The 23,773-nt window shown below is 40.9% G+C and overlaps 1 protein-coding gene across 1 annotated transcript; it reads left to right on the forward strand.

Annotated features, from left to right (window-relative positions):
* The first annotated feature begins 207 nt into the window (after positions 1-207).
* LOC131687727 (uncharacterized) lies at positions 208-3,879 on the forward strand. The gene has a single exon (XM_058971822.1). It carries the CDS (start codon positions 208-210, stop codon positions 3,877-3,879), a length of 3,672 nt encoding a protein of 1,223 aa, XP_058827805.1.
* The last annotated feature ends 19,894 nt before the right edge of the window (positions 3,880-23,773 follow it).

Genomic DNA, 23,773 nt, shown 5'->3' on the forward strand with positions numbered 1-23,773 from the left:
TTATGTAGGACGTGCTTGATCATGCACCGAAAGTGGCCGTGTCATTCCGGAAGGGAATGCGGAGTCGATGGCTGCCGCATACGCCATCATGCACTGCTACACTGCTACAAATTTTTACTCTTTCGCTATTTGCCGGTGACACTCGAAAGAAACGGCAAGCAAGTCGAGACGTTTGCTTTTCTGGACGACGGATGTCAAACTACTCTTATGGAGATCGGGTTGGCAGCGGATTTAGGCATCGAAGGTCCAGCTGAATCTTTCTGGCTTGGGTGGACAGGAAATATTACCCGGGAAGAGAAAGGATCACAACGTATATCGATCGAAATATCTGGTAGTGGGCTTAGGAGCCAGTTCAAGTTGAACAATGTGCGGACGGTGCAGAAGCTCAACCTTCAAGGACAGTCGTTCCAGTACGACGAATTGCAGAAGTTGTATCCCCATTTACGGGGACTTCCGCTGCGCAGCTATGTGAATGCAGTCCCCAGAATTATAATTGGAATCGAACATGCACAACTTTTGACTAGTTTGAAGGTACGGGAAGGAAGAACAAATGAACCAGTGGCCATGAAAACACGATTGGGTTGGTGCGTGTACGGGAAACAAGCTGGAGATTCTGCAGCGGTCGAACAACTACACGTTCACACGGAGGAGCAGATGGGGAACCGTGAGCTGCACGAGTTGATGAAGCAATATTTTAAATTGGAAGAGGCAGCAGTTGCAACTCCGATTGAGTCTGCAGATAACATTCGAGCACGCAACATTCTAGAGCGTACGACCCGCAGGACAACCGACGGTTTCGAAACCGGATTGCTCTGGAAATTTGATCAACCCACCTTCCCGAACAGCTACCCGCTTGCTTTGCGTAGGTTACAGTCGCTAGAGAAACGACTTGATAAAGATCCGGATCTGCGAGGGCGAGTGATGCAGCTAATCAAGGAGTATGAGGTGAAAGGGTATATGCACCAGATCACACAGGAGGAGCTTGAATCGTCCGATACTAACCGGGTATGGTACCTACCACTTGGTGTAGTGCGGAATCCAAAGAAGCCGGAGAAAGTTCGTCTTATCTTGGACGCTGCGGCACGAGTGCATGGTATGTCCCTCAACGACATGCTTCTGAAAGGGCCAGATATGCCGACGTCATTGTTTGCTGTTCTGTTACGTTTCCGGCAAAGAACTGTTGCAGTGGGTGGAGACATTCGCGAGATGTTTCACCAAATCCGCATCATCGAGCAGGACAAACAATCCCAAAGATTCCTGTTCCGTGAGCATCGAGACGCATCGCCGCAGATCTATGTGATGGATGTGGCCACTTTCGGTGCCACATGCTCTCCATGTTCATCCCAGTTCGTTAAAAACAAGAACGCAAGAGAATTCGAACAGCAGTATCCCAGAGCGGTCAAAGCCATCATCAACGCTCATTATGTGGACGATTTCCTGGACAGTGTAGATACTATTGAGGAAGCGGTGGAGTTGGTGACGGAAGTGCAGCACGTGCACGCGCAGGGAGGTTTCGAGGTCAGAAACTTTCTGTCGAACTCGCAGGAAGTCTTACATCAACTTGGTGAAACCCAGAATATCCAGGAAAAGTCACTAAATCTGGACGTTTCCATATACGCCGAGCGTGTATTAGGAATGGTATGGAAACCCACCGTAGATCTGTTTACGTTCGACACGTCTCTAAAGGTGGATCTGGAGACACTCTTAGCACAGAATATCACGCCAACAAAACGGCAAATATTACGGCTGGTGATGTCATTGTTCGACCCGTACGGATTTATCGCCCATTTCGTCGTTCACGGAAAAATGCAGCATATTTGGAGAACTGGCACAGATTGGGACGATGAAAATACGACAGAATTACACGAAATGTGGAATAATTGGACTTGTCTACTAAATCGGCTGGGCGAGGTCGAAGTTCCTCGCTGTTTCTTCGGCGAAGCAAGCAGTAAGCTGCCCGCTAGCATTCAGTTACATCTCTTCATCGACGCGAGTGAGCTTGCGTATGCGTGTGTGGCTTACCTTCGAATCGTTCAAGCTGGGTTAGTTCGCTGTGTTTTGGTAGCTGCAAAAACCAAGGTAGCGCCATTGAAGCCGCTTTCTATTCCGCGGCTTGAATTACAGGCTGGCGTGATAGGTTGTCGCTTGATCGATGGAATATGTGTAGCGTTGAATCTCCCAATCGAAGGGCGATATATATGGACAGATTCTACAACGGTACTGGCCTTGATCAGATCCGACAGCCGCCGTTATCATCCGTTTGTGGCGTTCCGGGTCGGCGAAATCCTGAATAGCACCAACGTCGACGAATGGTATCACGTACCCTCCAAACAGAACGTGGCTGATGTAGCCACAAATTGGGGAAATGGACCGGACTTCAATCCAAGTAGCATATGGTACACCTCGACAGCGTTTCTGTACCGGCCGATGGTGGAGTGGCCGAAGCAAGCCGAGAGACAGTGGACTACGAATGAAGAACTTCGTGCAGTATTTCACCACCACAGAGAACTACCATTGTCGCTGATTGATGTTAGCAGGTTTTCAAATTGGAATCGATTGCTGCGAGCAGCAGCATACGTACAACGAGCAGTGCAGAAGTTTCGTGGACAAGAGATCTCAACGAAGGTGACCAGCGATGATCTGCTGCGGGCCGAGAACTTCCTTTGGCGACAAGTGCAGCGCCAATCCTATGCCGACGAATATTGTACGCTGCAATACAACAAGCAACACCCAGAAGTAACACCGAAGCAGCTCGATAAGTGTAGCGATCTATACAAGGAATCACCATTCTTGGACGATGCAGGGGTGATCAGGATGAACAGCCGAATTGGGGCTGCACCTACCGCCCCATTTGAAGTTAAGCATCCAATCATCTTGCCAAAAGATCACCGTTTAACGCACCTCCTTGTTGATAGCTACCATCGACGTTTCATGCATATCAACAACGATTCGGTATTCAACGAGATTCGACAGCGGTTCAGAATTCCGCAACTGCGTCCAGTCATCAAGCGTGTCGTCAAAAATTGCCAGCGTTGCATGAATAAGAAAGCAACACCCCAGCCGCCGATGATGGCGCCACTTCCAGAGGTTCGGCTTACACCACATATTCGTGCATTCAGCTACACTGGCGTAGACTACTTCGGTCCAATTCTGGTGAAGCAGAATCGTAGCTTGGTGAAACGCTGGGTTGCGCTCTTTACATGCCTCACTATACGTGCGGTCCACCTGGAGGTTGTCCACAGTCTGTCGACACAGTCTTGCGTGATGGCGATTCGTCGATTCGTGAGCCGGAGAGGTACCCCAGCAGCATTCTACTCCGACAACGGTACATGCTTCAAGGGGTCCAGTAATCTACTATCAGAACAGATACAGAACATCCATGAGAACTGCGCAGAGACGTTCACGAACGCAAGAACCAGTTGGCACTTCAACCCACCATCAGCACCACATATGGGTGGATCCTGGGAGCGGATGGTCCGCTCCGTCAAAGCAGCTATGGCAGCCGTCGCAGAACATACTCGTCATCCTACCGATGAGGTGCTAGAGACTGTTGTGCTGGACGCGGAAGCGATGGTTAACTCGCGACCGCTAACTTACGTTCCGCTAGACGACATCGACCAAGAGGCCCTCACACCTAATCACTTCTTGCTTTACGGTGCTCAAAGTGTCGTCCAGCCAAGAACAGCATTCGTGACTGAAGAATCAACACTCCGGGACAGCTGGAAGCTCATCCAGTACTTGGTGGACCAATGTTGGAGAAGATGGGTTCGTGAGTATCTGCCGACATTGACCAGACGCACCAAGTGGTTCCAACCGACTAAACCTTTGGAACCCGGAGACGTAGTTTACGTGGTCGACGAGAATAAACGCAATGGATGACTAAGAGGACGGATCATCGAGGTGTTAGCAGGAAGAGATGGACAAGTCCGGAGAGCTGTGGTACAGACCACTGACGGTGTTCTCACTCGGCCAACTGTAAAATCAGCTCTGTTGGATGTTCGGTCAGACCGAGAGGAAAACGTAGAAGAGGGATCTCCGGAACTACACGGGCGGGGGGATGTTGAAAACCGCTGCAAACAAACCGTAACGTGAGTTCCGTACGCTCCCCAATCGAGAACTGTCATCTAACCGATCAGTACGGAAGAAGAGGAGCAAGTAAAAATTAACCAAAAAGGCGAGGTGTGCAAGTTCACCGACGCGTTGTACATTTCGCGCTATTTTTGCTGACTGCAGTTTACGGAACAACCTGAAGTTTTTTACGGTGGATCAGAAACATTCAGTTAGAGGTGACATCAGAAGCGAAAACTTCTATACCTCTGAGGCCGCGAATTGCGTAAAATCGTGAGTTAAAGCATGCAGAATTTGTTATAAACCTAAATATTGTACTCTAATTGAAAACCCTAAAATGAAACCTAAGCATTATCACTTGTAAAACCTAAATTTGATAGCCTAATCAACCATGCTCGTTGTTCTAACCTTAAAATGAAATTGTATAACCTAAAATTTCATACACATTCTATGCTCATGCTGAAAATTATTCACATTCATTATACCTATATTTCTTGGTTTGTGGTAGGATTACCGAGCGAGAGCTGTACTGAATATTGTTCGATCGCGGTTCTGTGCGAGAGAAACAATACTAAATGTAAGTTGTTTGAATTGTAGCATTGAGCTATATTTCTAACCATGCGAAATAAATTTCAGCTTAATAGCTGTTTCACACTGAGACTGCTGATCGAAAGTATTAATTCTCCTAGAAACTCCCCGCGATCCGAACACTAACCAAGGCCTGGAGGGCCGAGTGTCATATACCATTCGACTCAGTTCGTCGAGATCGGAAAATGTCTGTGTGTATATATATGTGTGTTTGTATGCGTGTGTATGTGCAGACGTGGCAATAAAATGTCCACGTCGATTTCTCGGCTAAATCGATTTTCACAAACTTAGTCGCAAATGAAAGGTACATCGGCTGCTATTGAATTTTATTTTGATACGACATTTGGTTCCAAAGATATCAGTTGAAGAATACAGTTACATAGAGAATCTTGTTATAATTTGTCCACATCAGTTTCTCGGCATTTTCTGAACTGATTATCACAAATTAAATGAAAGGTACAACGTTTTTATTGGCTGCTATTGAATTTTGTGTAGGTTTGACTTCTAGCTCCGGAATTACAGGATCATGAGTACGATCACGCAGAAAATCTCGATTTCAACGGTTACTGCGATGAATGTATAAAGGTGATTTTTTTTCAAAAATGCGACCACAACTATTAGGATTTATAGTTCTAGGTCACTCAAAGTTTCTTTGGCCACATTGGCCACAATCGCCGGATCCGGCGGCCCAGGCGGAAGTATCCAAACTTAGAATAACAATTGTTTCGGTTTCTCGGAGGTGGCAAGACCGTTTGGACGAAACTTAAATGAAAGCTTTTACTACCCCGTAAACTGCTATTAAATTTAATTCTGATTCGACTTACAGTTCCGGTGTTGCAGGTTGTGGTATGCGGTCACATAGAAAACTCCGATTCAAAATGATGCCTTGATGAAGGCAAAAAGGTAAAAACTTCGCTAAAATGAATATGTCTATGTGTCATACAACTTACATTAGCAGTTCTAGGTCACTGACGGCCAATCGAAGTCTCGTCGACCGCATTGACCATCATAAACAGTTCCGAAAGTGCCCCGGAAGAATCGCCACCTATAAAAATTAACAAACTCACATCAGTTTATCGAGGAAGGTTGGGACGATCTTTACAAACTTAGTCCCAAATGAAAGGTATATAATCGCCATAGATGTCTATAAAAATTCCTACGGATTGGTTATATAGTTCCGAAAATATAGACCGAATCTTCCGGTCACATATAAAATTTCCACATAAGCTGGAACAACTTTTTTCGGAACCACATGAATATTCAGGAATCGAATTCGTACTTTCGATGCCAAATACCTCCAAAATGCATGAAACGACTAGATTTTATGTAATGTTGAAAAAATGTTCGGCTGTTATTGAATTTTATGTAGATTTGAATCCGTTTCCGGAGTTACGGCTTCAACCCTCAAAAAGGCAAGGGATCTCAGAGGCCCGGCTAGTCACTGTTCTCTAGTTTCAATCAATTTGTAATTTGAAATACAAATGATCGAATATTTTCGGGGTTTTGATTCTCTCACTGATAAAACGACAAAAAAGAGGCTTATGATTTCATTGGGTCTTAGGAGTGATGCTTTTTGAAGTCACAATTATAGCTTGCCTTTTTGAGGGTTAAGAGTGCGACCACACATATAAACTGATACCACTGTAATAGTCTAAATCACTAGTGACACCCCAAAGTCGCTTTGACATTGGCCACACACCTAGAAAAATTAGTGTAAATTTACGTCTCTTGACCCTGACATATACGAGCATCAGAAATGACTGACTTTTAAGTTTGATTTTTATTTTACATGTCGTTGTATTTCGTAAATCACGTAATTTTACTCCACATATAGCGTTTGTTCTGAATGGCAGTAAGTGTAATTGTATGTCACTGGGCATGTAATGTACAGGTTTCATGTAAAATTAAACGGAGCGCGGTTATATTTCGTCATTTCGTGATTTACGGTTTGTTAAATTCTGTCATTCATATTTTTTGGTGTGCACCTACGACGATTTCTGAGTTCATAGAAGTAGAACTGAATAGGAAAATTTAAAAATCGAATTTATATTTTTGATGCCAAATGTCTTTAAAATGTATAAAACGTCGAAATTTGATGAAATTTGGAAAAAAAAATTGCATCGATTTATGTTTTTGTATTTTGACAAATTTTTGCCTTCGCCATTCTCATATAGAAAGGTTATGCAATCACTCTGAAAATCTTCAACCTAATTTTCTTTCGACTGACATAGGATTTATGGATTTTACAGGAGCTAGGGAAGAAAGGAGGACATCAGGTCCGTGGCTGGCAAGTGTGTGTAGGTGCAAAGTGTATTAAGAATATAATAGACATTTTCACAATTGTTTTGAACATAATCGGTCATGTAGTCAAAGTTTGAAGAAATGAGAAAGGCACAATTCTCGACAAACATATGATTACGGCCTAAAAGCCAACTGTCAAAATCCACTTTGAATGGAAATTCCGGACAAACCGTTACGCGCCAATCAGAGATGTTTATAGTAACCGAAAGAAAAATATTTTTTCTTTCATAAACTGTTGTGAACTGTGTTCGGCTAGTAACGGTTTGTCCGGAATTTCCATTCAAAGTGGATTTTGACAGTTGGCTTTTAGGCCGTAATCATATGTTTGTCGAGAATTGCACCACTAGGTGGATTCAAACAGGTTTTTTTTTTATTGTTTTGAAAAATTTCTTGACAACTTTAGGCAACTAGGATGAAATTGTAATGATCAGGAGCAGGGACCAAATTTGTCTGAACTTATTTTTGATTGCAAGTTTTTGAGTTTAGTAACAATAAGAAATAAAAAGATTGACTGAACAATTGAATATATGTATGAGATGAGTGAGAAACCTTGGTCTAACAAGGTTCATTTAGTTCCAAATTCAGAATGTTTTGAAGTGTCGACAGAATATTATTAACATTTCTACGTTATGAGCATGAGTATGATGACCGTACAATTCGTAGTTACTACTCCGTGATAGACCAGAACAAGCGAAATTGCGCAAAGAATCAACGAATGGGTCCTGGGAGTAGCAATCCATTCTCATTGTGCACATTTTGAGAGTTCTATGCTTTGCAATGTCAATAACGGCGCCGGCCACATCCTTACAGTCATCGGGGAAGGAAAGGAATGATATTGCAGCAAACGTTGTTATGGAGACCGTGTATACCTCTGCATCTCCACGTTTGCCAGGAGAGGATTTTTTGTTAGTAGTATGGGGTAGAGAGTTACACAAATCTAGATTCACCTTGATAAGTGATACAATCTATGCAACTCTCAGAAGTGTTATCATGTATTTATTGCTCTGGGCAGCGGCTGCCGAGAATTTATGATAGATTTATCGTTTGTTGAATTAATTTGGAAATTATCGGTTTGTAAAAAAGTAACTTCAGCTCCGGACTGCCGACAGTCGGGAGTGTTGCTCATGTTTAATTGAATCTAACGGTATGTTCACGATTTCATTATTCCTTGTTTCTTTATTCCGGCGAATCACGACATTCTAACAACAATACAATACCATGAAAAGCGATTACCTTTAGTGTTTCGAGACATTGATCGATATAGATATGGCAATACCATGTAATTGAAGATTTCATAATACAAGTATTATTTATCGTGTATAAACTTTGATATTTATATAGCAAATAAAAAGACAATTATATATTGGTTTCTTTCTCCGCGAACATTTGAATAAGGTACCGATTTTTATGTTATCATTATTCGCGCGCGTTGTTAAGCTAACTGAAACGCATTTTAAACAGTATAAAATAGGCACTAACGAAATACCTGAAACGACTAGCTTTGTATATCGAACATCCAACCGATGACACTTATTTTTACACTAATTACTAGAACAAGATTGAAGACAATAAGAACGAAAAGAAAGTAACCTGTCATCTTTTACGTGAATTATCAAGCTAGAATATTTTTATACTCATAAAGAAACATAGTTAACATGACAAGTTGAAAGTATTCGATACAATGAGAACAATCAATTAATTTGATTTTATTAAATTAATGAATGAGACAAAAAGTAAGTAAATGAATATGACAATAAAACATATGGTCGGTGTCAAGTCAGACCGGACTAAGTGACATTGTATTGATTTCGAGAAAAACGAGTTTAAAGCTTGAATCGCAGAATCTTTTACATTATAATTTGAAATTAATTTTTGCTATAATTCTTGCTTATTGTAACATATTTCAAATCAGCTAAAAATCGAATGCAGCTGAAGAAATTCTTTATCCAGTGTTATGATCATCTTATTTTTTAAAATTTTGTGACTTAGTCCGGCCTGACCCAACACCGAACATTTATTCTTCGTGCTGATATAACTGCTGCAAATTGTTAAATAGCATTTGATTCTTCTCAATTCTTCTGCCAATTATCAAACACTAATATATTAATCAAGTCATCATTTCACTCAGACAATACCATGCGTATTCCCCACGCACATTAAATGCCCCGTGGATTAGTTTCCTAGTCGATCAAATAAACACCAAGCAAACTAAGAAATTAGTTTGATTAGTCCAAAGAAATGTCAGCTCGATTAGCATCAACCGGCCGATAGGTGTTCCCTTACAATGCCATCAAATCAAAGAACATTTAAAACTACATACGACAAAATATGCGCAATTCTGAATATAATAAAATAAAAATTTGCAATAAAATAAGATCAGGGAAATTAGTTGCATAACCAAGATAGTTCATTCATTTTCAAAGATAACACTGGTGATGAATCACCTTATGAAATAGGTGATAAGGGACGCGGGCGAAAATAGCTGACCACCGCCCATTATTAACATTTATACGTTATGTATAAGAACAGTTAGAACAAGGATTTTTTTTAAACAAATACAGTAGTAGCAATTGTAATGGATAATATGTTGAAGTTTAATTTTAGGTTTTCCAAAATCTAACATTCTTCGGTATAGAGGTTGAATACAGTGTGTTATATTGATTATCATCATTCACTGTTCAAAGATGTTTTAACTTTTTTTAAACTGTTCGGAAAGATTGTTTGTAGTGCATGCTTGCTTGAAATAAATATCTTGTTCTGTCCCTTTCTGCATCACGGTATAAAGAAGGCGAGTCAAAAGAAGTCGCATGGAAGGGTAACCACCCTGGTTTAGACCCTACATATTTTGAACGCTTTTCATATAGTTCCTTTCTTTACCATAAAATTCCTTAAAATTTGCAATCTAGTTGCTTGATGCAGCAATTACATCGGACTCGCATGAAGTGATGCATGTAAAATTTGAATTTAAACGTTTTCTATTGATCTAATCAGAGCTGGAGCGAGAAATTACGGGCCGGTGGATCTAGCGAAGCTCCTCCATCATTGTAGATTTCTCAAACATAGAAACGATTAAGCTCGAAATCTATTGGAAAAAATAGTTCTCCGCTATTTTATATAGAAATTTTTGGGGAGAACTATAGCAGAATGCACTTAGTGGTGTCAATTCAAATGATTTTTATATTTCTTATAAAAAAGGATAGAATTCGCTCAAACTTTCAGGATTTTTTACGAGGCTCGGAGGGCCGAGTCTTATATACCAATCGACTCAGCTCGACGATTTGGGACAATGTCTGTGTGTGTATGTAACGGACAAACTCTCATTCGTGTTTCTCAGCAATGGCTGAACCGATCTTATCCAAACCAATTTTAAATTAAAGAACTATCAAACAGTAAGAACGCTATTAATTTGTTTTTGATTCTGATGTTTAGTTTCCAAGATATGAATGTTTGAATGCGTAAAAATGGCGTTTTTTGCAGTTTTTTTTAAATTATCTGCCGAAATTGACAACATAGATTACCATTTTATATATTTTTAGGCAGCTTCTACGAATACCTTTCGAACAAACTATAGATTATTGAAATCGGACTATTATCAAAAGAGATATTTAACATTAAATGCGGACAAAAGATTTTTATCATTTCCCATTGCCAAAAATATGACCAAAAACATGTAATCTATTATTAACGCCAAAACGGCTTATTTTAGGTCAATGGTATCTTCGGAGAATTTAATGGAGGTAAATGCCCTTTCTTTTGGTATTGTGATTTTGCTGATTAATCCCCCTATGAGTGAGATATTTTCACAAATTTTCTTGGAAGTGATTATATCGAAATGATGCCTTTAGCAAATTTATAGCTCTTACTTTTACGAATAACTTTACTGAAGACTTCAAATATCTATTTTGAATACTTTAAAAGTTATGGCTTGTTGTTTGTTGATTACTCTTTGTCGCCTATTTATTGTTCAATATAGTAACAATCCATTGAAATAAGCCAAACATTACGATAAAACGAATTTTGTATTTCATTTGTCTATCTACAACCGCTAGAAATAATCATCGAACACTTCCAAGTTGGCTGGAAGGAACTTGATAACTTATCAGTGCAAAAATGTTCATTTGTACGAACCTTCTGACTGCAATTTTTCTAACTTATAACCATCGGATCGATCTGAAACATATCGGAAAATGAAAGCGAAGTAAATAACTCCAAGCAACGGCGTAGCCAAGAGAAGGTTTTGGGGCTTTTTTATTTATTAACAGATTAAGGCCGAAGTGGCCTGTGCCGTATACAAAAGATTCCTCCATTCCACTCGGCCCATGGCCGCGCGTCGCCAGCCACGCAGTCTGCGAAGGGTCCGCAAATCGTCTTCCACCTGGTCGATCCATCGTGCTCGCTGCGCGCCACGTCTTCTTGTACCGGTCGGATTGCAATTGAGAACCGTTTTCACCGGGCTATTGTCCGACATTCTGGCTACGTGCCCGGCCCACCGTAATCGTCCGATTTTCGCGGTATGACAGATGGGCGGCTCCCCAAACAGCTGATGCAACTCATGGTTCATTCGCCGTCTTCATGTGCCGTCTTCCATCTGCACTCCACCGTAGATGGTACGCAGCACTTTCCGTTCGAAGCCGTAACCCTCTGCGTGATTCGAAGGGACTCGAGAGCGTCCCTGAGACACGTACTACGCACATCACCTGATCCATCGTCGCCTTCACTAATCGCGTCAGTTTGTCCGGGAATCCGTACTCGTGCATAATCTGCCATAGCTGATCTCAATCGATAGTGTCGTATGCGGCTTTGAAGTCGATGAACAAATGATGTGTGGGCACATTGTACTCGCGGCATTTCTGCAGTACTTGACGAAGAGCGAACACCTGGTCCGTGGTAGATCGTTCGCTCATGAAACCCGCCTGGTACTGCCCCACGAACCCTCTTGCAATTGGTGATAGTCGACGGCATAGTATTTGGGAGAGTACCTTGTAGGCGGCGTTCAGCAGGGTGAATGCTCGGTAATTACAGCAATCCAGCTTTCGCCCTTTTTGTAGATAGGACACACGACACCTTCCATCCACTCCTCCGGTAAAATCTCCTCCTCCCAAATCTTGGTAATCACCCAGTGCAGCGCTTTAGCCAGTGGCTCGCCACCGTGTTTTAGTAGCTCGCTTGGTATTTGGTCAACCCCAGCGGCTTTATTATTTTTGAGCCGGCTAATCTCCTCCTGGATTTCTTGGAGATCCGGAGCCGGTAGTGTAATGTCTTCCGCGCGTGCTCCCAGGTGCGTTACCGTGCCATCCTCGTCGTCTGCTGCATCGCCGTTCAGGTGTTCTTCGTAGTGCTGCCGCCACCTCTGGATCACCTCACACTGGTCCGTGAGAAGATTCCCGTTTGTATCTCTGCACATGTCGGCCTGTGGTACGTGGCCCCTGCGCGAGCGGTTCAACTTTTCGTAGAATTTCCGTGTGTCTTTAGCGCGGTACAGCTGCTCCATCGCTTCGCGATCTCGGTCTTCCTGCTGGCGCTTTTTGGTTCGGAAAACCGAGTTCTGCCTGTTCCGTGCCTGTTTATATCGCGCCTCGTTCGCCCTCGTGCGGTGTTGCAGCATTCTCGCCCATGCTGCATTCTTCTCTTCGACTAACTGCTCGCATTCGCCGTCGTACCAGTCGCTTCTTCGGTCCGGGCCCACCGTACCTAGTGCAGTGGCTGCGGTGCTACCTATGGCGGATCGGATATCTCTCCAGCCATCTTCAAGGGCAACTGCGCCTAGCTGCTCTTCCTTTGGTAGTGCCACTTCCAACTGCTGCGCGTATTCTTGAGCCACTCTGCCATCTTGTAGCCGCTCAATGTTTAGCCGCGGCGTTCGGCTTCGACGAGAGCTATGCACTGTCGAAAGTTTTGAGCGCAAGCATACTGCAACCAGGTGGTGGACCGAATCTATATTCGCACTGCGATAAGTGCGGACGTTTGTGATGTCCGAGAAGAATCTACCGTCGATTAGAACGTGGTCGATTTGATTTTTTGTTACTTGGTCCGGTGATCTCCAGGTGACTTTGTAGATATCTTTGCGAGGGAAGAAGGTTTTGGGGCTTAAAACCATGCAACTCCCCCCCCCCCCCACCACACAAAAAAAATTGGATTGAAGTTGAAAATTTATTGATGCTGACTGATTTAATTCAATATTACAATAACAATTATCTGATCCGTACATTGATAACCTGTTGTTGTAAACATCATGAGGACTTTGATAAATTGTCGGAATGGGGTCCTGATATGTAACTGATCTATTGGTCTTGATTCCACAGTTGTCTAATAGCATCAATATCAAATTCCTGCCTGAAAACATTTCAATAGAAAATTCCAGAGTTCTGTAGTCGTTCATAATCCTCAGATTTCTTTTCAAATTCAAAATCGGCTGCAATTGAATTTTTTATTGATTGGACTTCCGGTTCCGGAGTTACGAGTTGGAGAGTGCAATCACACAGCAAATTCCTATATAAACTGAAATGAAAAATTTTCAAAATCAAATTTGTATTTTTGATGCCAAATACTTTATAATGCATGAAACATTGAGATTTGATGTAAACTCGAAAAAAAATGATGTTTGACAAAAATTGATTTTTTTGGACTTTGGTACATTTTTGCCTTTCTCATATCGAAAGGTTATGCAATCACTCTAAAAATCGTCAATCATACCGGCCCGGAGGGAGTATGCAGTGTGGGGTTGCTACTTTAAAATTAAAACTAGTTTAAAATTTCTTAACAAGTTGAAAATTTTCGGCAGGACCCGGACCTCCAAGATCTTTCTCCATGATCCGCCGCTGGCTTCAAGCGATGCACAGAGGAGTAACTAGAACAAATTCTTGGCCAACAACCAAAAATTTTTTTTCGATTTTTTATTTAGTTAAATTTTTTTAGATACCTAAAAGCATACTGCATATTGTGGAAAAATAAAGAGTATGCCAAAAATTGCTAAAGAATTTTTGCATGGATGCAAAATGGTGATATTTTAAGGGTTTTTAATCATTTTTTTATTATATATCCAGCAAAATCGCTTTCAAATGATGATTACTCTATTAAATAAGACAATATTATAACAAACGAAATTGAGCACAACTATTTGTATAACCTTAGCTTAAAAATAACCGAAAATAGTAGTGTTGCTATGTATTGGACCAGCTTTAAAAACACCTTTTTTAAACAATTTATTCCAAATTTGAATGATAAAAAAGTTACATTATACGGCAAGATCCAGCAAAGTTGCTGAAACAACATTACAAAACAAGATTCCGGCTATCCAAAAAACATATAATCTCTTCCGATCTTTTGCGATCCACAAATTCCAAACGATTTGAAAATATTGATATTTTTACTAATTTGTGGTTCGCCAAAATGCTGTAGGGTCAAATACTATATTTGGCAAAATTAATCTTTATGAAGATGTGCACAGGTATCCCTTTTCTTCTTTCTTTTCCACTGACCAACTGTTCATGCAGCGGGAAAAACAAATGTATTCACAAAGATCATCTCGAAAATACTAGTATTCGGAAGGATCAAGAAAATTGACCCCTGCACTGGTAGGTGGATAGATGTCAAATAGTCCCAAAAACCAGTTATTTTCTATTTTTAGTTCATACTGAGGCATAATAATAGCAATAGCCGCAATATATAGTTTTGGCCAGGATTCGACCCCAGTTACTCCTCTATGTGATGTTTCAGTATCACATAGTATCTCAAGATCGTGGCTGTCGATCCACTGTATGTATGTGCAAATCGTACTGAACATGTAATATTCATTTCCACCATTGTATTGAACATAACCAGCCATGAAATCGGAGTCTAGAAAAATGAGTAAAGCACAATTGCACCACTAGGTGGATTAAAACAGGTTTTTATTTTGGGAATGCGTCGAGTTGAGACGAAAACGTAATATGATTAATAACGAGGATAACACTTTCCGCATGTAGAGAGAAATTTATGAAAATGACGATTTCCATTCGACTCTAGCAGGTCCTGATCGATTTTGATGAGAATTTGATTTTTGTTGTATGACCAATTATATGTATAGGTCAAATGTTCAAAATTTTAATTGTAATTTAAGGTCAAGATAACATCATTTTGAAACCGCCAATTTCGGAGGTTTAATATCCTCGATGAATTTTACAAACGTTAAACAGCGCATCATTTGATAAAATAATTTTGACGGTATATCGTCCAAGAAGTATTTATGATGAATTTTCTCAGGTTAATAGTCATGACTACGATAAAGTCTCAACAAATTTGCTAAAGCCACGAACTGTGTTACTATTTTCTGAAAAATTAATTCTGCATAATTTTAAAACTTCAAAAATTACGGTTTTGGAATTATGCCGTTTGGACAGTAAAATCGATTTTCACCAAACCTCCACCAATTGTAAAACTGGTATTGTAAAAAAACATAAGGGCGATACTTCAATGCTGATAGGTGGGACCGAAAAAGTAAACAATCGCCAAAGGGGCGATACTATCATTTTGTCAATTTCAATAGCAAACACAAATTTTAATTTAATAATTTCAAATACTTCATGAAGTTTTGGGTTTCGATCGATGAATCATGCAATCTAGGATGTAAAAAACACGATAGTTCTTAAATAGGAAATAAAACCAAGTCTGGAAATATTCATTGTTGATTTTCTTTGAATGGTGTCACTGCCAGTATCGCTTTTTTCAAGAAAAAGCGTTGATTTCTTAGTTCTCAGTCGCGTTGGAAATTTGAGTAAAGTATAAACTTCAAATCGATTTTTTGGCTCAGTACAATATACATAACCCTCACTCTAGGAATGTATAACAAATTTGCATCAACTTAGAAAAAATGCATTTAATTTCCATTTTTGCATCAACTTTGCACTCCCTCGCAGAAAAGATTACTTAACAATCGTCCTACGTTGATCCACTTTGTTCGATGTTTTGTTGAATGTAGGGCTGTTTTTTGCAGGGTTTTGACGTCTTACACGCTACACAAAATACATTGCACGCAACGCAAAATGCATTAACGAATTTCTATTTTGATGGAAAGAAATGCATTTAATTTCGCTGATTTTTAAAAATGATCTGCCCCTAGAGCCCCCTTTAGGAAAATTCAGTTTTCCCACCACAATGCATTGATTGAGGAATTTAGATATTTTATTAACAGAGCATTAGCAATAATTCGTTTGTATGTCTATTTTATGGGCCATTTTTTCGCTTTCCCATTGATTTGGTTTGAGATTTCTAGCACTGATGTTGTCCTATGCTGATTTGAGCGATTCTCTGAGTCCTGCCACTATCCCATGTAGTATGTGGTATCAAAAACATCGCGAAGCATCAAGTTCTAAATGTTCTCAAACGATATAATATCCGAAGAAAGTGATAAGAGTTATAAGAAATGTCTCATCACACTGTTAGGTGGATTAAAAGCGTTTTTTTTCATTTCAAAGGGTGTTACGGTCAACTTTTTTTTCTCGTTTATTTTCTGTTAGCATCTATACCTATCGCCAGAGGTGACTCCACAACCAAATATCGGTTCATCAATACATGGACCAGGACGAACAGTTCTACTTCCCTTGCGACGGAAGACGTGATAAAAATCACAAAGTGTTAACGACCACGACTGTGATTGAACCCAGATTCACTGGGCTGAGTGGCGGTTACGCTTACCACTCAACCACAGCACAGTGGTCGGAAACGCCAAAAACTTGAACTTAGTTCACTAGAGGCCAAACCATCGAATATATTCACAGGGTGTCTTTGGAGGAATTGTTCGTATGAATATTCCCCACAATCTGATAACAATTGAAATTAGGCATGGCTTACTATGATCGAACTAAAAAAATTAACTTTTTATACTGACGAGGTAGAAAGATGGTGTTAGTTTGCACGAAAAGTCACAGTGAAAAAAGTTATATAAAAAAAACTGGATTTAAGGGGGTTGCCATAGAAAACGCCTTATAAATCGATTACCTTTAGTCCTACAAGCTCAAGTTTTTCAACAAAATTCTTCATTATGAGCATTTCTAAAACTTTGTCGAAGACACCAACTTTCTACCTCGTCAGGATAAAAAGTAAATTTATTTAGTTCGATCATAGTAAGCCATGCCTAATTTCAGTTGTTATCAGATTGTGGGGAATATTCATACGAACAATTCCTCCAAAAACACCCTGTGAGTATATTCGGTGGTTTGGCCTCTGGTGAATTAAGTTCACGTTTTTGGCGTTTCCGACCACTGTGCACAGGTGCCTTCTTTGATATCAAAATTACTGCCACTTTCTGCCATTTTGTGTTTAATAGACATTTTACAAATGATATATTATTCATTTTCATACCACTTATTTATGCAATTTTAGAATTGACTGCTTTTTCAACATTTTTAAACAATTAGTCTACTTTCAGAGAATATATGTGCAAAATTTGAGTGGTTTATTTCCAATATTGTAAAAGATACAAAGTTTTGAATTAAATAGACGCAACACAAGTCACGCGCAGCATAACGGTCTCATTTGCACGGAACAACGCTTTCGAATCATTGTTACAGAAAGTTGGAATCGCACTTTATGATGCATACAAACATAATTACAATATAATTTCATATGAAAACTTCTTAGCACATCTTATTATACTGGTTTCCATTCATTACCGGATCGTTTTCGTAGAACAAATTATATTAATACTTTTGACCTGCTTTTTATACGAACACTCTTCTGTGCAGCGTATTCATTCAGTTATTTTTTGGTTTATTTTCAATTTCAATTTCAAACTGAATTTTATGTTTGTGCTATCTCTGAGTGGGCTTAACGAGCAAAAATGTATCAGACAAGATCACGCAGTTCACTTGTGCTCTACAATTTCAAATGTGTCACAATCTGCCTTCACATATAACAAATAAATGCTTTTGTTTTATATTTCATCTAAACTGAAGGCATTCGATTGTTTGTGAACCTTCAGTAAGATTGGAAGTGTATAAATGACAAAGGCGTTGAAACTGAATGTTGGCTTCGGTTAATGAACGCACAAATAGGTAACTTTTACAAAAATTATTCCGTTCTAAATGTTGTAAATATACTACATTTCCCGGTGTCGCTTAACAGGTAAGTAATTCAAAGAATCACAACTTCGTAAAAAATAATCGTGGCTCACTCACTTTTTTTTCAAGAATCAATTCCTTTGATCGATTCGCGATTTACTCGCCCATCTCTATTTCTGACTACCACAGTGTATGCGGGTATACCGGAGGTCTGAGTCACCACTAGAGGCATCCCGAAAACAGCTCCCATGGGTGGGTTCGAATTGAGCGAGCGATAGAGGTTAGCGCGAGGAAACAAATAAATCGTAATGCGAGGGTGTGCAGCGAGTCTAGCCTTACGTTCCATTGCGATACAGGTGGTCTGTCCGTAAGATGAGTGGACTGTATCGAGGTATGGGTCGAATGGGAAGCAAGAGGCGAAAACGCATGAGAGAGTTGGCTGGTTGGTCAGAAGTTTGCTTAGTCACTGGGTATGAGAGAATTGGTTGATTGGTCTTACATGGCGCAGGGTTGCTTGTTACTTAGCTTCTAGCTGAGCGACGGACGATGAGGGTGTTGACAGATGAATGTTATAGGGTTGATGTAGGGTAAGGTGGGGCAAATCCGAGTGTTGGGTAAACCCGACCCTCCTCTCTTATCGAAAATCGGAAGCACTACGCGAACTAATGTCAATGTTGTTGTGTAGAGAATCGAAAATAATCATAATGGTGATATAACAGCATTTTATTAGTCTACATTGAGATGCTTCAACGACAATAAGTGTGTTTTTACAACTTTTGATTTGATTTTCGTGCATCATGTAACCCGAGACAGTTGGAGCCGGAGCCTAAATCAATATTTAGCGGATGGCTTCAGCGCCACTCCCGAAGGAGACCATTCGCCTTGCTCGGTTTGCCCAGCTATTGAGACCCCTCCTACGGGCGGGTACTATTTGTTTCTGAGTTCTGGCTCCAGAATGGTCCAGCTGGACTCAGGTACCTTGATTACCAGTATGAAAACATTCGCTAGAAATCAACAACAGTATACAAAGAAGGCCTTAGACCGGTATAATTGATTAGCTCTAACGCTTTTTATCATCACGGTCAAAGATCTACTCAAACACAAGGTCCCCAATCGTGCCCGATTTAGGAAAGGTGGAGTCGAAGGAAAAAGGAGTCAACTCTGCTCGCTAAAAACGGAAACGACCGAAAATCGTGAAACTACCTCCACAAGAAAATACCAAAAAATAGCTTACTGCAAAAAAACTGTTTAATCACTTCAACTCATAATTCGCGTATAAAAAAATAATTATTTCACATTTCGGGTCTCGAACCCAGGCCTTCCAACTTGCTAGCTAATTTCCTCGCAGCGCGCTAACCAACATGGTCACTGCCTATCCTGTCTCTCTCCCTTCCCAAAGTATATCAAAAATCTAACTACCTAACGTGGTTTTCGAAAATGAGTGGCTCAACTTACGGTGTGTGCATATACAGTCAGCGTGTTTGCGTGTAATACAGCGATTTCATCGCTGACCTAGGATTTTCACGGGGTGGAAAAAATAAAACCGCCGAACAAAACAATTGGTAATCGGGTTTCGAACCCGGCCTTTTTGAGCTTGTCACGAAAACGCTGTCACTTAGCTCACTGAACCGGCATTTGCGGGTTTAAACAAAATTGATCATGCGCATGTCAAAAAAAGGAAATGAGTACTCACACTACCATGGTTTTACGTGGGTCGCTCGAAGATCCTGTCCTCTGGAGATGCTGATCCGGTTGCCACAAACGATTTGCCCGGTCGTTTGCTGGCAGAGTCTGACCTGATGGAGGTCATTGCATCACATGTTTCCCACGTGGGTTGATCGATAGTCGGTGCCCAGCAACTGGACGTATGCTGGCAACGACGCTGCTCCCTAGCTAGCGCGAATTTGACGGTCGTCGCTCTTCCGGGTGGTTCACCGGGAACTTTGTAGCTAGATGGCGGGGTCAGAAGCGGTTGATGACGGATGATGATCGGTGTGACGGGATGCTGCAGCTTCAAACCTGCACGAAAAACACGCATCCAACGACAAGTTGGAATTAGGGCACGCACTGCACTGGCCACCATTTGCACCTTACCTTAATTCAGGAATACCGACTCTAAACTACTGCTTCGATGTGCGGGAATCCACTTAACTTGTACGAGTTAGAACTGGGAAGGGAAAACTAATTACTGGCAAAACTGATATAGAGAATCTCACGATTTTTATCTTTTACCTATAAAACCACACCGAGGCGCGAGAAAAAAAAACTAAACCACTCCTGCCTCTTCCACGATCCAGAACAAAGCGAAAAATCAGATCTTTGGAGTCCTCAGTTTAAAGCGTGAGTCATATCTTCGTGACCGGAACAACGCAATCGTTCGCGAAATTACGCAAGTTTCCCCGAAGCCTTTTTGTATACGGCTTCAATTTCTTTTGAATATCCCCAGAACTCGATCTTCTACCACCAAATCCCGGTTTCTGCCGACTGGCTTTCAAAACCCAGAGACAAATAGTTTACCCTCCACTATAGCTTATTCTGTGGTTAAAGGTCGCAGAAAGGGTTATCTCAAAAGCGGGGCGACGCCTGCGTCGCGACCACCCGCCAAAAGTAACTCGGCTCCAACCACGGCTGGATCCGGTGGGTGCTCAACCACTCATCTGACAGTTCATTCGAAGGAACTCCAACCAACCACTCACTCTCATTCACATTTCGGGAGAAATTACAGCTTTTACCCATGCTGAGCGGACCAGTTATTCGAGGGGCCGCTCGATATTGTTTACATTCATATCGTAGTACTACATCATTCCCCACGTTGTTTTCGAAAATTTGATTGGTTGAAAACCAATCAAATTTTCGAAAGATATCTGTATTTGTAATTGAGAAAATCTTGACTGCTGGGGTCATATGTGGTCATCGTCAACAAAATTGACTCATCATCTATTTGCAGACATTATCTGTTACTGACCATCATCGTTTTCCGGTCTCCAGCAGCAATCAACTTAATTTAACCAAAAAAATACAATATCCATGCTAATACTGAACAACTGAAAAACTTTGCTTGATCTTTCCGATAAACTTTGACTAATGTTGATTTACAATCACATTCACTCATAATATAGACTATAATTGGAATATTCCGATGTACAGTTAAACTAAAAATTAAGACACGAATTTCTTTACCTCAGTATAAAAACTAAGAAGTGAAATACGCTCTTCGTACAACCTTCACTTTTGTGAAAAAATACTAGAATGTTTTGCTGATATCCAAACCTCGGAGTAACATCCAAGCAAAACGGATTCAACATCACATCCTTTAAATGGGGGTCTGTTTCCGGTTATTGTGAACTACTCTGGAGTTCTCCAGAAAAAAAATGTTCACGATAATCCAAAAACGCAAATCGAACGAAGCGAGAATTTCTGACCGTCAAAATTGTTTGACCACGAAAAATTCGCAACATAAATTATCAAGAAAAAATACCATGCAGTCACCCCTCGATCACTCATGTTGAACTCTCATTCGTCCCTCTCACGCGTCACTCATTCTCTTGCCAATACCAATGAACCTGTTCTACCAAATGTCAACAAACCGTAACTCTAACTCATCGCGTTCGGTAGTGAAAAGTGTTCGCAAAACTATATTGCAGTTTTTCCGGTGAAAGAGTGGTGCTACACCAAAAATCCGTCGGAAACTGGACTTGCTACCATCAGGAGAGTACTTTACGCATAGTGTCGTATCGATGTAAGTTTTGAAAAGTACCGTTTTTTCTTATTTATCTTCGCAGGTGTAGCTGCTTTCAGATGTCGAACCTCAACCTACATCAAGAGCTTGCTGGAGAAGGAAGGACAAAGGGAAAGGGAGAGCGATGGATGGAATGGATGAAGCACGGAAAGTTGTTCGATGAACAGGGCGGAAAGGAATCTACGAACTTTGGGTTTGAAACGGACTACACAGGCAAAAGAGGTAAGAAACCGTTTAAATTATCAAAAGATATTGAAAGTGAAGAAAATAACTAATTCAATTTATAATATTTTAGGAATCCAAGAAGATAATATGGAAGAAAATAAAAATGAAGGAAATAATATACAATTTAGGAACAAAATTATAGAATAATTCGAAAAATTTAATGATGAATAAGGAAAAATATGAAAACCGTAAGTTTCTTAAATTGTAGATTAATATTACTTTAAGAACTAACACTAGAGAATAAGAGAGAGAGAGAGAGAGAGAGAGAGAGAGAGAATAATATTTACAACACGATTCTTGTCGTGCTTGGCCAAACGTGGAAGAATCCACTTTGTAGTTACTTCCATACCATTTACATAGCTGTTTTGGTGGAGTTGCGTCCATTACACAAAAACTATGTTGGCGGCTACCGTTGCTTCATTTGTATTCTCTGAAAGCACACAGAGAGTTGCATCAGAGGCTTGCTCCTCTTTTCTTCGCTTGATCACGGCCGTTTGTCGAAATCATCACAAGGGCTCGCTTTATGATTCATAGCATATAGCATATTACTTTGTATAGGTCATTGCCCCTGCTCATTCTAAGGCGTCGTGAACCGCAATACTGGTTTAACGAGTCAGCACAAACTTCTAATGATCTCTCAGCGCAGTTATCTTTCGGAGAAACAAACAAAGCTGCTAATAGCTGCCAGTAAAAAAAAATTCTCCGTAGGTGTTTCTTCTCATCGTAATCTGTGGTTACTCCGAAAAGCTACATAGCTTGACTTTTTTCCACTTATATGCTTAGATGAGAAGAACCGGGGATCATTTTCTTCAGCTGATCAGTGAAGAAAACTCCCACCCGCTTCCCTGAAAGGTCCTCAAGTTCGTAGGTATGGGATCCTAGGATTTTCCTTACGACGCAAGGCTCAAACTTGGGGGCCAGTTTCTTGCTGAAACCTTTCCCTTGTCTGATTGATCAAAGGTTTTTTTAAGGACAGTTTCTCCAGCAAAGTATCGAGGACAGCTAGCATTTGAGCGCAGATTGTATGTTTTTTCGTGGCGCATATATGCAGCAGCCAAATTCTTCCTCACCTCCTCAAGCAACGCATTCCTCTTCTTATCTACTTCGTTCATCTCCTGCTCGTCGGATTTATAGTTGTCTCTGATCATCGCATACTCCCTCCCATCAGAAACCTGGTTTCTTCCGAAGACGACGAAGTACGGACTGTATTTGGTCGAGTCGTGGACAGCGAGTCGGATTGCTTTTGCAATTGTTTGGATATCATCCGCCCAATGCTTATGCTCCTTTTTTAGCGTTGCTCTTATGGCCGTCGTGATCACCCTATTCACACGTTCCGTGTTGTTCACTTGCGGGTGATATGCTTTTGTTAGCCAGTGATTTACATGATAGGCTTGCAGTAGCTCTTTGAATTTTTTTGAAATGAACTGAGTTCCGTTGTCGGTCAGTATGATTTCTGGTACTCCAAATAACCTGAAGATCATATTTTCCACAAACTCTGCCAGTGGTCCTGCTTTCGCTTCGCGAAATGGTTGCACCAGCACGAACTTGCTAAACACCTCCGTCGCTACCAACAGACAAGTGCAACGATTTCCACCCGACGCGGGCAAGGGTCCGACAAAATCAAGCGTCACAAACTGGCACGGATCTTCAACTGGTTTCTGCGAACCCATCGGTGGTGTTACGTTGATGTTCCCCGCTTTGCTTGTTTGGCAGCGCAAACATTCTCTGCAGTATTTCCGAATCTGCTCGTTCATCTTCGGCCAGATGTACCGTTCCTTGATGGAGGCTAGGGTTTTCTCGAACCCGAAGTGGGTCT

This window comes from Topomyia yanbarensis, chromosome 3 (genome assembly GCF_030247195.1).
Source record: "Topomyia yanbarensis strain Yona2022 chromosome 3, ASM3024719v1, whole genome shotgun sequence".
Lineage (NCBI taxonomy): Eukaryota > Metazoa > Arthropoda > Insecta > Diptera > Culicidae > Topomyia > Topomyia yanbarensis.

Bases quoted from the DNA above. Each gene is read 5' to 3' on its own strand.
- LOC131687727 (XM_058971822.1), top strand. From the start codon at position 208: ATGGAGATCGGGTTGGCAGCGGATTTAGGCATCGAAGGTCCAGCTGAA.